At 44.8% G+C, this 14,000-nt stretch overlaps 1 protein-coding gene across 2 annotated transcripts in view; it reads left to right on the top strand.

Annotated features, from left to right (window-relative positions):
• The window catches only part of TUBGCP2 (tubulin gamma complex associated protein 2), an 88,667-nt gene extending 82,024 nt beyond the window's left edge, over window positions 1-6,643 (top strand). For both annotated transcript variants that reach the window (XM_050960081.1, XM_050960080.1), the window contains exons 17-18: window positions 4,231-4,394; window positions 6,246-6,643. In XM_050960081.1, the coding sequence (XP_050816038.1) occupies window positions 4,231-4,394; window positions 6,246-6,360 (279 nt within the window). In that variant the 3' untranslated portion in view covers window positions 6,361-6,643. The remainder of the gene's footprint in view (window positions 1-4,230; window positions 4,395-6,245) is intronic.
• Window positions 6,644-14,000: the final 7,357 nt, after the last annotated feature.

The raw sequence follows: 14,000 nt of genomic DNA on the forward strand, positions 1-14,000 counted from the left end.
ATGGGGTCTAAATTAGCTGTTACCACTCAAGAAAGAGATCTTGGTGTCATTTTGGATAGCTCTCTGAATACATCCTCTCAGTGTGCAGCGGCAGGCCAAAAAGCAAACAGAATGTTGGATATAATTAAGAAAGGAATAGATAGTAAGAAAGAAAATATCATATTGCTTCTGTATAAATCCATAGTACACTCACATCTTGAATAATGTGTGCAGATTTGGTTGCCCCATCTCAAAAATATATATATTGGAATTGGAAAAGGTTCAGAAAAGGGCAGACGATTAGGGGTATGGAACAGCTTCCGTATGAGGAGAGATTAATATGACTGGGACTTTTCAGCTTGGAAGAGAGCCGACTAAGTGGAGATATGATAGAGGTCTATAAAATCATGACTGATGTGGAGAAAGTAAATAAGGAAGTATTGGAAGACGAGATACTGGGCTAGATGGACCTTTGGTCTGAACCAATATGACTGCTCTTATGTTCTTATGTAATACCACAGTCAGCTGCCCCCCCTCCCCCCCCACCCCCCCCCCCGAACCTGTGTTCCCTTCATTTAACAGCCTGGAAGCTCCATGGCTAAATCCTAGAAAACAAGCTTGCTTGGAGCAAGTTCGCAAAGTTTTACTAAGCAGTAGAAAGCCCTCCACCAGGGCCACCTACCTGTCAAAATGGAAGCAGTTCTTTGTCTTGGCTTCCCAAACCGGAGTCTTGCCAATGCATTGGTCCATCCAACATATACTCAACTATTTGCTGCGCCTGAAATAGCAAGGCTTAGCAATTTCCTCTGTCAAGGTTCACCTGGCAGCAATATCAGCTTTCCACACTTGTGTGGATAACTGTTCCGTTTCTTCAAATGACATGACAATCAAATTCCTTAAAGGCCTTGAAAGGTTGTATCCTCATGTCTCTCCCCCCACCCCAGGAACTAGAGCAGAAGTGGGCAAACTACGGCCCATGGGGCTGTCCTGCCTGGCCCCTGAGCTCCTGGCCGGCCCCAGCCTCTACCCTGCTGTCCCCCCTCCCCCACAGCCTCAGCTGGTGGGCAGTGTGGGTGGCAGGAGCAAGGGGAGTGTGGCTGGAGGACTCAGGAGGAGCACCAGGCAGCCGCGCAGCCGGCTGGAGAGAAGCGGCGCTTTGATGGGGAAACCACTGCTTCTCTCTGGCTGCGTGGCTGCCCCTGCTCCTCCTGATTTTTCCTCCCATGTTCGCAGGGCCACATTCCAAATGGGGTGGGAGCGGGGTGGATAGGGGATGGGGTCCCAGAGGGGCGATTAGGGGTAGGGCGTCCCAGGAGGGGGCAATCAGGAGACAGGGAGCTGGGGGGTTGGATAGTGGGTGGGGTCCCGGCGGGTGGTTAGGGGCAGGGATCCCGGGATAGGATGGTCAGGGGACAAGGAACAGGGGGGGTTGGATAAGTCGGGGTTCTGAGAGGGACAGTCGAGGTGGGAAGTGGGAGGGGGCGGATGGGGATAAGGGGCAAGCTGTTAGGGGGCACACAGCCTTCCCTACCCAGCCCTCCATACCAGTTCGCAACCCCAATGTGGCCCTCGGGCCAGAAAGTGTGCCCACCCCGGACTAGAGCCTGGTCTTGTCTAAATTTATGGGAACACCGTTTGACCTTTTAGCAGTGTTCTCCTTACTATACCTCTCTTGGAAGGTGGCTTTTCTAATTGCCATCACTTCTGCCAAAAGTGTCTTGGAACTCCACGCTCTGACATGGGAATCTCCATATAGGGTCTTCTTTAAAGATAATGTATATTTACACCCTCATTTGAGTTTCCTTTGTAAAGTAGTTTCAAATCTTCGTAGCAATCAATCAGTCTACTTACCTGTGTTATAACCAAAACCTCACAGAAATAGGAATCAACGATTACACACACTGGATGTTACATGAGGGGGAGGGAGCTCAGTGGTTTGAGCATTGGCCTGCTAAACACAGGGTTGGGAACTCAGTCCTTGAGGAGGTCATTTAGGGAACTGGGGTAAAAATCTGTCTGGGGATTGGTCCTGCTTTGAGCAGAAGGTTGGACTACATGATCTCCTGAGGTCCCTTCCAACCCTGATATTCTGTGAGCTCTAGACTTATACATAGACAGGACTAAACCATTTCAGCAGTCCATCCAACTGTTCACAGAGGATTTTGTCTTGGATATCTTCATGTATCTGTGCTTGTTATGAACAGGCAGGCAGTTTGCCACCAAGTAACCTGACCACTCATTCCACAAGATCTCAAGCATCCTTAGTGTTGTTCTTAGTGCGAATACCTATCCAAAACACTTGTAAAGCAGCAAGCTGGTCATCAGTGCACACCTTCTCCTCCTGTTACACCATCACCTACTACGCTAGGGATGATGCCAAATTTGGTTAAGCTGTGTGTATGTGAACTCTGATCCCTCCAGATTTATTACTTCTTGTGAGTCACCAAGAGTGGAATGCACATGTGCAAGCACTTGATGAAGAAAAGACAGTTATGAACCTTTTGTAATTGTTGTTTTTTGAGATGTGTTGCACATGTCTATTCCATGACCTACCCTCCTACCCCTCTATGTTGGAGTTTCTGGAAAGAAGGAATGGAGGGGGGCGCAGGGTCAGCTAAGCATGTTATAGCAGTGCACAGCAGAGGGTACCACTGAGGGAAAAAATTCTGGCAACTGCATGGGACGCACAGGCACTAAGAGTGGAATGGACCAAGTGCAACACATCATCAACAACAGTTACAAAAGATTAGTAAGCATTTTTCATGTCATGTTACTTCTTCCTCTGGTTTAATAAGAGCACTGACCCTGCATTGTTACCCAACTGCAGCTGATTGTGTTGCTTACAGCGAACATTGGTCTTATTACTTAGTTCTGAACTGTTTTCATCAAGGGCAATGGGCACTAACGCCTGGGCTATGCATGGCTCGGGTTCTTTTGCATCTCCAAAGTAGTATCTCATGGCGAATGAGCCAGTTGGAGTGTAGACTGTTAGACCCTTTCCAGCCCATCCATTTTAGGGCTAGGACACCTGGTTTTGTTTGTTTCCTTTTTGTGTATATGTATACTAAGTAACTTCTCTCATCCTGTTGCTTATAATCTGCTTTCTGCTAGGCTGACACACCATTCCTGCAGACAGCCACTAGGGGGCCACTAAAGAGCATTGCTGTGTAAATGCTTGAAGGTGGTCTGCTGGACATTCCCTGCCTGTGCTGTTTGCCTTGTGAACTTGTCTCGTGTACAGCACATAGCATTTGAAAACAAGCCACCCACAGGAAGCTTCTGATCATACTGCCTGTGCTGAAATACCTTAGAGATCAGTTAAACTCATGCTACTACCGAAAATAAGAAATGCTTTTAATGTTTATTATTGAGAAGGGAGATGTGTCATCAGTGCCAGGCTTTGATCAGGCATGTTCTAGAACGGGTCGGCAACCTTTCAGACATGGTGTGCTGGGTCTTCATTTATTCACTCAAATTTAAGGTTTCTCGTGCCAGTAATACATTTTAACGTTTTAAGAAGGTCTCTTTCTATAAGTCTATAATATATAACTAAACTATTGTTGTGTGTAAAGTAAATAGGATTCTTAAAATGTTTAAGAAAAATTTAAAATTAAATTAAAATGTAGAGCCCTCCGGACCAGTGGCCAGGACCCAGGCAGTGCCATAGATTGCCTACCTCTGTTCTAGAAGCAGAATAACACAACTCTAACAAGGTCAATTTCCGGCTCTTGGATTGTGTCCCAGACCAGCAGGGCAAGATTTTTAAACCCACAGGGCATGATGTCTTCTCAGGGTCAGTACCTTGCCCAGGGAGCATGCTCTAGACCTGGGTCTTGCAGCATACCTGTGGGGCAGTATACAGAATTCATTTCACAACTGTTCATCCTGTTGTATGCCTCATGAGAAACATATACAGAGTGTTTGAGCACTGGCCTGCTAAACCCAGGGTTGTGAGTTCAGTCCTTGAGGGGGCCCCTGGGGGATCTCAGGCAAAATCAGTACTTGGTTCTGCTAGTGAAGGCAGGGGGCTTGACTTGATGACCTCTCAGGGTCCCTTCCAGCTCTATGAGATAGATATATCTCCATATATCATGAGAAAAGATGTGTCTGGGATGGAACAGTTTCGAAATTTTGTGTCAATATCTTCCATAGAAACAGTAGTTTGAAAAAAGAAAAGAGACAGTCCTTGTACAGTATATGTCTGGTTGACACACAGAACCACTGTTACTTATTGTGGCCTCCTGCTGATAGCTTTTAGCAGAGCATGCAGACGCCTTCCAACTAACATCTGGCTTTGACGCAACTATCAACAAGTTTGACAGCAATTTCTCAACACATCTCCTGGACCTTCTGGATAAGCTGAGCGTTTACAGCACCAATGACTGTGAGCACAGCATGATCAACATCATCTACAGGTGAGCAGAGTGGAACTGTCTCCTAATAGCACAGGAAGGAAAGAGTCCAACTCTGGACCAGGCTGAAGTTTGTTCTTTATTCCCTTTTTGTTTTATCATGGCAACCAGCTGTTCTATCAGTATAACACTGAAATAGCAAAAAGCTTTAGTCAGTAGTTCAGCAGATAGCTTTTTGAAACGTACTTTTGCAAGAAATAAAGTTGGGGAAATGAGGCTTTATTTTGTAAGCTGTTGAAAATCTGCCTTTGTAAATTATGCTAGCCTCACTGTATTTGGTCATGCCTTGTCCTGTGTCACTGAAATCACTACACTTCTTGGGAAACTGACCTACTCACTCCATGCCTCAGTTTCTCCATCTCCAAAATGGGGATAATAGTGCTGCCTTTGAAATGCTTTGTGATCTACAGATGAACAGCTGCTATAAAAGTGCCAAGTATTATTAGTAACACTGAGTCTTTAAGATCTCTCCACAGCTACCTTGCAACATGGCGCAAAATGTGTAGGGCCTGCTGAGGCACTGCCAGTTTCTCATCCCCACAGAGTATGCACTGGGAAAATCCTTCTCAGTTGAGGCTTGGGTGAAGTGCATCAGACAGAAGCACCTCTTGCTCTATGCACTCCTGCCAGTACATTTTTTCTCCCAGAGGAACTGAGACAGTTGTTGCTGTTGATGTCCACTGGTAGCAAGCCATTTACAATACTGGAGTGGGGTTATTTTTTGTGAGTGAAGATTAAAATTAAATGAAATCCAAATATGTTAATATCTGGAAATGCACAGGTAAGGCACCAAACAACTGTAGGGTTAAGGGGATGAGTGAGGATGGAGTGGGGCAGAGACACTTGGCATTCCTAATCTGGTGTGCCACAGGAGGAAAAGCAGTGGAGTTACAGCCTAGGATACTTACCAGCTTCGCCTTAAAAGCATGGAAATGTTCCTTGTATTAACATTTCTAAGTTGAAATAGCTGTAGTTACAGAATTGATGGGCAGGTGTGAGATGCACAGCCCCAGTGGGCCATAGGCTGTAGCTTTAGTTCACAAAGCAAGAATCCTTATTTTAAAGTGTATAGTCTTGTTTTTCCCCTTGCGGAGACGATGTGTTTATTGCGCATAGAAGTAATTTTAAATGGCTAGTAGTAGCTTGTAACCAAAATATATAATACCCATTTGTTACCCAGAGACCCTTCCTAAAACACAGTGCTTTGCTTGATGTTTCAGGATCGTTTTCCCCTAACAATAGTTGAGACTTGGGTTAGTACCATTCAGTTTTGCAGCAAGTCCAGACTGGAGGTTGGAAGATCTGGGATCTTTTCCCAGTTCTGCCACTGACTTGCTATTTGGACTAGTGCAAGGCATGCCAGCCCCCTGTGCCTCAGTTTCCCCATTTGTAAAATGGGGCTAATGCTGCCTATCTTCCTTTGCAAAGTACTTTGAAAGCTCCAGACAAAAAGCCTTACAACTTGCTTTTATGGCATATTTGTGATGATTCTGTTTTAAACACAGGTAAATGCTGATGTCAGAAAAGTCTCCCAGAGTCAACATTTTTATTTACAAAAATTCCAATTTTAGCAAACTCTGATTTTCTGAAATTCCAATATGCTCCCACCCCTGAGCCATTTAGATAACTGGAATTTACCTCTATAAGGTCTTCCATAAATACACTGTAAATCATAAATAATGGTAATGATGGTAACTGGTGAATTTTAGGTATATGCCCGGGAATTTCTCTCATTTTTACTATGAAATTTTGAAACCCTTGAATAGCATTCGAAGCTGTTACCACTTCTCTCTGTTTTCACACTTCTGAGCCATTTGTGGGAGGACTATTGAACATGTGTTTGCTTTCCCCTAGGCTGGATTTCAATGGATTCTACACAGAGCGGCTGGAGCATATTTCTGCACAGAGGAGTCAGAAAGTAGTTTCCGAAGCTCCCCTTCTTCCCAGGGTCGTTGTATCCACCCAGTGAAGCTTTTTGTTACATATTTTAGATGCTGCACCTTTCACATCAGAATACAGTACTCTTGCTCAGTTGTATCTGTGAGTAGTTTGCACTTTAAACTCCATAAAAGCTATAAAACAATAGTTGTCTAATAAGATAGTGTTTGAGCTTCTGAAATCTAAACATGGAAAGGATTTTGTCATTTCTGAGATACTTCTGTTAACTTTTTTACCAAATATTAAAACTGTGTGTGTTGTATAATATATAAAGAAATAAAACATCAGAATTATTTGGTCTCTGTTATCCTGAACTTACAGCTCACTTCAGTCATTCTGGGTGACTAAAGCTTGATCATCTTATGTTGTTCTGCTAATGCATATATAGAGCTGTAAAGTGGTTCCCTGTTGTGACTTAGGGCCTGAAGAAAGCTCGCTGAAGCCCAGTGGAGTCCTTCCATTGACTTAAGTTTGGATCCAGGCCCTTTTTCAGTGTCTGTTTGCGATTGTGGCATAGATGCTCGAGCTGTGCAAATAACAGACTTTTCAGTTCACTGGCCAAACTGAAAAATAGAAAGAGAAATTCACTTTCAGATGACCTGAAACAAATTTTTGGTTTTTGGCAAACTGAAATTTTTATCTTTTGAATTAAACTAAACATTTTGTTCCATTTTTTAGTTCAAACTTTTTAAATGAAATTGGAGTAAAATTCAAAACAAAAGGGCATTTTGAATTTTTGACCAAAATAGTTAAGTGAATTCCACATAAGTTCGCAAATGTTTTGGTTGACATGAATCTGCATTTTTCATTGGGTGGGGATGCAGGGAGAGGTTCATCTGAAATATTTTTCCCAGGTCTAATGGAATCAGAACATCTGTCTGAGGCTCAACCCACTCATTATTCAAGTAAGTGATGTTACTAGGTTGGGAGGAGTGACCCAGAGAAATGGGAGAGCTCATCACCTCCATCCCTTACTACTCAGGATTGCACATTGAGGGGCTCCAGTCATCTAGGCCTTTGTCAGCTCTGCAAGGGACTGTGGGCATGCACTCCACATGCAGCTGCTCCTTGGGACTGTTTGTGTATGCCATGTGCAGGCAGCTGCCTAAGCATGGCAAACACAAGGCTGCCTGCAGTGCTTAAAGAGCCCTTATGCTCTGTGGGTTTGCACTGTAGTTATTTTTCAGGTGTAACTCGGGGTGTTGGATTTGACCTGTAGAACCCTATATGGTTTTGGTTCTGGCTACATATTCCCATTTCTGCAGAACCCAGATGTGGTGACCTTCAGGGCATTTTATTTTTCTGGGATGGTCTAACAAGGGGAGGCTCTTTTTCCTCACAATAGATTCATTAGTTGAATGATTGATGGCTCTGACTGCAGCCTGAGGCTTATAGGAACCATCACTTCCATCACCAGATCTTCATCACGTTCATTAAACTTTTGACCACTTTTGATCATACGCTTTCTGGCACGGATGCCTTTTTGAGCATGCCAGTGGGAAGGGGAGGAGAATAAAAGCCAAGCTGATGGAGAGTTAAGGGTGCTGTACAGAGACAGACATGATATCTCATAGTGATATCCACCCCACATGGTGGCACCCAGCTGGTACCCAGAACAAAGTTGTTTAAATCCCCCTATGCAGTCAGTATCAGGGTAGTTTATTGCAATACAGCACATAATACTTGCAGCAAAAGGTCCCCCCTGCAGTGCTGTCAGGCTGGCTCTCCAGCTGGGTCTTGGGGACCATCTCTGGCAAGGTCTCTGCCTGGGTCTGTGGCTCAGGGTTGGACATGCCAAAGATCTTGGTTGTCTGAGGGTATCTCCTCACTGGCGCCTGTGGTCAACGGGATGCCTTCCGATGGTGCAGGAATATATGTTTCATTGTGGCCTCTCTGGCAAAATTCCAGTCCAGCTCCTCCTAGTGCTTGTACTGGGAGCGTTACTGAGGCTATTGTTTTTGTAATTCTTCCGGAGCTCCTTTGCTTTGTTGTGGCACTAGTCCATGTCTTGGGAGTGCTCCACTCCCACATTTTCAGTGATAGCCACTCATCTCTCTTCACATTCCACTGACCCTTGTTAAGATGGGACTTGATGTACTCAGCTCCCCAGAGAGACCAGGAAATCCAGTACTTCCAGATAGGAGCACATGAAAGCAGAGGACATGGCTGCTATAATGGACTCCGTGCATGTAAACTTGCTACGAACTCAAATTGCGAAGGGGCACACTTGGGCTGTACACCGGCATTTAAATGGGAAGGTGACATCCAGTCAAGATGACCCTGGTGCAGTAGAAGGTACATAGGGGAAAGACAGGCTAATCCAGATCTGAAGCAGTGCAGAGTGGCAGAGGATGGCCTGAAGTGGTATAGTTAATTACAAATAGGGATGTTTCCACATGAACTGTAGAGTGGATAACTCATTCCAAAGTAGTTATGCTGCTCCCAAAGCATTTTAATTAAAGTGGGATAAGATGCCAAATAAATAAGAGACCTTGTGTTTGGCTATTCAGGCTGAAAAAATTCCCCCCGTTGACAAACCCACGGACTATAAAATGGAATTGAAATTGCTGACACTGTGCTGCTCGTAGAATTTAGCATTTTAGTTTCTAAGTTAATCTCACTACATGTATGTTCATCAGGCTGCTCTAGTGGGCTACAGTGAAAGCTCATCTGAAGGCAGAGTTATGAGTTACTAGCTGAGGGTGGTGAATAACTAAGTGTTAATTGCACAGGATATTCATAGATTCTAGGGTCAGAAGGGACCAATGTGATCATCTAGTCCGACCCCCTGCACAAAGCAGGCCACAGAACCTTATCCATCCACTTCTATAACAAACCCCTAACCTATGCCTGAGTTATTGAAGTCTTCAAATTGTGGTCTGAAGACCTCAAGCTGCAGAGAATCCACCAGCAAGTGACCCATGCCCCATGCTGCAGGGGAAGGCGAAAAACCTCCAGGGCCTCTGCCAATCTGCCCTGGAGGAAAATTCCTTCCCAACCCCAAATATGGCGATCAGCTAAACCCTGAGCATGTGGGCAAGACTCACCAGCCAGCACTCAGGAAAGAATTCTCTGCAGTAACTCAGATCCCATCCCATCCAACATCCCATCACCAACCACTGGGCATACTTATCTGGCGATAATCAAAGATCAATTGCCAAAATTAGGCTCTCCCATCATACCATCCCTTCCATAAACTTATCAAGCTTAATCTTAAAGCCAGATATGTCTTTTGCCCCCACTACTCCCCTTGGAAGGCTGTTCCAGAACTTCACTCCTCTAATGGTTAGAAACCTTCGTCTAATTTCAAGTCTAAACTTCCCCCTGTCCAGTTTATACCCATTCGTTCTTGTGTCTACATTGGTGCTAAGCTTAAATAATTCCTCTCCGTCCCTAATATTAATCCCTCTGATATATTTATAAAGAGCAGGCATATCCCCCCTCAGCCTTCTTTTGACTAGACTAAACAAGCCAAGCTCTTTGAGTCTCCTTTCATATGACAGGTTTTCCATTCCTCGGATCATTCTAGTAGCCCGTCTCTGAACCTGTTCCAGTTTGAATTCATCCTTCTTAAACATGGGAGACCAGAACTGCACACAGTATTCCAGGTGGAGTCTCACCAGCGCCTTATATAACGGTACTAACACCTCCTTATCTTTGCTGGAAATACCTCACCTAATGCATCCTAAAACCGCATTAGCTTTTTTAACGGCCATATCACATTGGCGGTTCATAGTCATCCTGTGATCTACCAGTACCCCAAGGTCCTTCTCCTCCTCTGTTGCTTCCAACTGATGCGTCCCCAATCTATATCTAAAGTTCTTATTATTAATCCCTAAGTGCATGATCTTGCACTTTTCACTATTAAATTTCATCCTATTACTATTATTCCAGTTTACAAGGTCGTCCAGATCTTCCTGTATGATATCCCGGTCCTTCTCCGTGTTAGCAATACCGCCCAGCTTCGTGTCATCTGCGAACTTTATTAGCATATTCCCACTTTTTGTGCCAAGGTTGGTAGTAAAAAGGTTAAATAAGATTGGTCCCAGAACCGATCCTTGAGGAACTCCACTAGTAACCTCCTTCCAGCCTGACAGTTCACCCTTCAGTATGACCCGTTGTAGTCTCCCCTTTAACCAGTTCCTTATCCAACTTTCAATTCTCATATTGATCCCCATCTTTTCCAATTTGACTTAATAATTCCGCCTGTGGAACCATGTCAAATGCCTTACTGAAATCTAGGTAAATTAGGTCTTCGGCATTTCCTTTGTCTAAATAGTCTGTCACCTTCTCAAAGAAGGAGATCAGGTTGGTTTGGCACGATCTACCTTTAGTAAAACCATGTTGTACTTTGTCCCAATTACCATTGACCTCAATGTCCTTAACTACTTTCTCCTTCAAAATTTTTTCCAAGACCTTACATACTACAGATGTCAAACTCACAGGCCTATAGTTACTCGGATCACTCTTTCTCCCTTTCTTAAAGATAGGAACTACATTAGCAATTCTCCAGTTGTACGGTACAACCCCCGAGTTTACCGATTCATTAAAAATTCTCGCTAATGGGCTTGCAATTTCATGCACCAGTTCCTTTAATATTCTCGGATGAAGATTGTCCGGGCCCTCCGATTTTGTCCCATTAAGCTGTTCAAGTATGGCTTCTTCCTCAGATGTGGTAATATCCACCTCCATATCCTCATTCCTGTTTGTCATCCTTCCATTACCCCTAAGCTCCCTATTAGCCTTATTAAAGACTGAGGCAAAGTACTTATTTAGATATTGGGCCATGCCTAGGTTATCCTTAACCTCCTTTACATCTTCAGTGTGTAGCAGTCCCACTTTTTCTTTCTTTGTTTTCTTCTTATTTATATGGCTATAGAACCTTTTACTATTGGTTTTAATTCCCTTTGCAAGGTTCAACTCTACTTGGCTTTTAGCCTTTCTCATTTTATCCCTACATGTTCTGACCTCACTAAAATAGCCTACAAGGAGTGGAAGAAGGGTGGGATTAGCAAGGAAAGCTTTCTGCTTTTTCTTAATCACCTCTCTGAGATGCTTGCTCATCCAGCTTGGTCTACAACTCCTGCCTATGTTTTTTTTCCCCTTTCTTGGGATGCAGGCTTCCGATAGTTTCTGCAGCTGCGACTTAAAGTAATTCCAGGCCTCTTCCGCATTTAGATCCACAAGTTCTTCAGTCCAATCCACTTCCCTAACTAATTTCCTTAATTCTTTAAAGTTAGCCCTTTTGAAATCAAAAACCCTTGTCCCAGATCTATTTTTGTTTATCCTTCCATCTAGTTTGAACTGAATTAGCTCATGATCACTCGAACCAAGGCTGTCCCCTACAACCATTTCTTCTATGAGGTCCTCACTGCTCACCAAAGTCCTCGCTGGCATCCCCTCTTGTCGGTTCTTCAACTACTTGGTGTAGGAATCCATCAGCTATCACATCCAGAAAAATCTGATCCCTATTATTCTTGCTAGCACTTGTACTCCAGTCTATATCTGGGAAGTTAAAGTTTCCCATGATCTCACATTTCCCATTAGTGTTTACTTCCTTAAAAACATTAAAGAGGTCTCTATCCATATCCAAATCAGATCCCGGTGGTCTGTAGCACACCCCAAGCACTATCTCAGGGGAGGCTCTAGTAGCTTTCTTTCCCAGTGTGATTTTTGCCCAGACAGACTCTGTCTTGTCCATTCCATCACTTATTACAGTTAACCTCCTCATTGATGTACAATGCTACTCCACCACCTTTGCCTTTATTTCTATCTTTCCTAAACAGCACATAGCCTTCAATACCTGTACTCCAGTCATGACTACTATTCCACCACGTTTCTGTTATCCATATAACATCTGGTTTCACTTCCTGCACCAGTAGCTCTAGTTCCTCCATTTTGTTCCCTAGGCTCCTCGCATTAGTGTACAGACATCTTAATTTTTGCCGTTTGGCTTCACTCACATTCTGTACCCTGTTAGGCACGGACATTCTACCACCAACATCACCTGTTAGTCTGTTATCTACACTACCCTTCCTCCTTATGCCAATTCTTCTGTCCATGGCTGTATCCCCTCTTACTTTGTTTATTTCCCTCTCAAGGTTAAATTCCGGCGTGGAGATCTCCCGAACATCTCCCAACCATCTCCCCCAAATTTCTAGTTTAAAGCTCTTTTAATCAGGTCGGCGAGCCTCTATCCTAGAAGTCTATTTCCCTCCTTGCTCAGGTGAAGTCCATCCCGAGAGAACAGTCTTCTGTCCATAAATGCTTCCCAATGGCCGTACATCCCAAAGCCCTCCTTATAGCACCACTGCCTGAGCCATCTGTTGATCGCCATAATCTTGTCACACCTTTGTCGCCCTTCTCTAGGAACTGGCAGAATCCCACTGAAGATCACCTCAATTTCCTTAAGCGTCTTCCCCAGTCTGACATAGTCTCCCTTGATACATTCCAGAGAGTATCTAGCTGTATCATTCGTTCCCACATGAAGGATAATCAACGGATTCTTCCCCGCTCCCGCTAGTATCCTTTTCAGCCTCAGGTCCACATCCTGTATCTTAGCACCCAGCATACAGCACACCCTTCTGTTCTCCCGATCAGCTCTAGTCACAGGCCTGTCTATTCTTCTCAGTAAGGAGTCTCCAATCACGTAGACCTGCCTTTTCCTGGTGACAGTGCTCTTCTCCAGTCTATCTCCCGCACCCACCGGCTGCAAGTCCTCTCGATTCCTATTCCCCCTTGCAATCCTCCTGGGGCTCATATTTGGTGTTGCCTCCATTGACTCCTTCCCTCTTCCTGTAGGACTAGCAGCTCTTCTCTTTTTCCTTGCCCTCTCTCCTTCAGCGACCACCTGCTGTGCCCCTTCTTCATTTTCCAACTCTGCAAACCTGTTCCTGAGTTCTATTTCTCCTTCACTGGCCCGTCTTTTCCTTTGCCTGGTTCTCTTTGTCACATGCTTCCACCGTCCACTTTCCTCCCCCAGCAGTCTCTCCTCTGAATTCTTTGGTCCTGCTTCCATCTGCACATCTGAGCTTATCCCTTCATCCCCCTCGTGTCTGTGCTCCATCGTCTGCTCAAACCCCCTTCTGAACTCAACCAGAGTTTGCACTTGCACCTCCAGTCCTCGGATCTTCTCTTCCATCAGCTCTATCAGGCGGCACTTCATGCAAACAAAGCTGTTTTCAGGCGCCCCCTCCAGGATCATGTACACGCTGCAGCTTCCACATCCAGTCATCCTCATTGTGTCTTTCACTGCTGCCTCTGTATCAGTCATGGCCTTCCCACCTGCCGCCTGGTAGTCAACACAACACAAGCCCCCAGCAGGCGCCAGACCACCACCCTATCCCTTGACTTGCTTGTCGGTTCCTCTGTCTTAATCTCCCCTGCAACCTCCCCTTGGAAACTCCCACTGAAACTCCCCTGTTTACAGCTCTGTTGGCTGGCTCCTGTGCTGCTGCAGCTGTCTGTGCTGCTGCCTGACTGGCTGGCTCCTAATATAGGACCCCAAATCAGGTAAGCCCCGCCCCCTAATCAGGGCACCGCTGCTCTCCCAGCACACTGCCCCTAGCAGCCTACACACACACACACACACACACACACACTACACAATACAATCCACAAACTACACAATACACAATACAATCCACAAACTACAAACTACAAAAACCTGCT

This window comes from Gopherus flavomarginatus, chromosome 6, assembly GCF_025201925.1.
Source record: "Gopherus flavomarginatus isolate rGopFla2 chromosome 6, rGopFla2.mat.asm, whole genome shotgun sequence".
In the NCBI taxonomy this organism is placed as follows: Eukaryota; Metazoa; Chordata; order Testudines; family Testudinidae; genus Gopherus; species Gopherus flavomarginatus.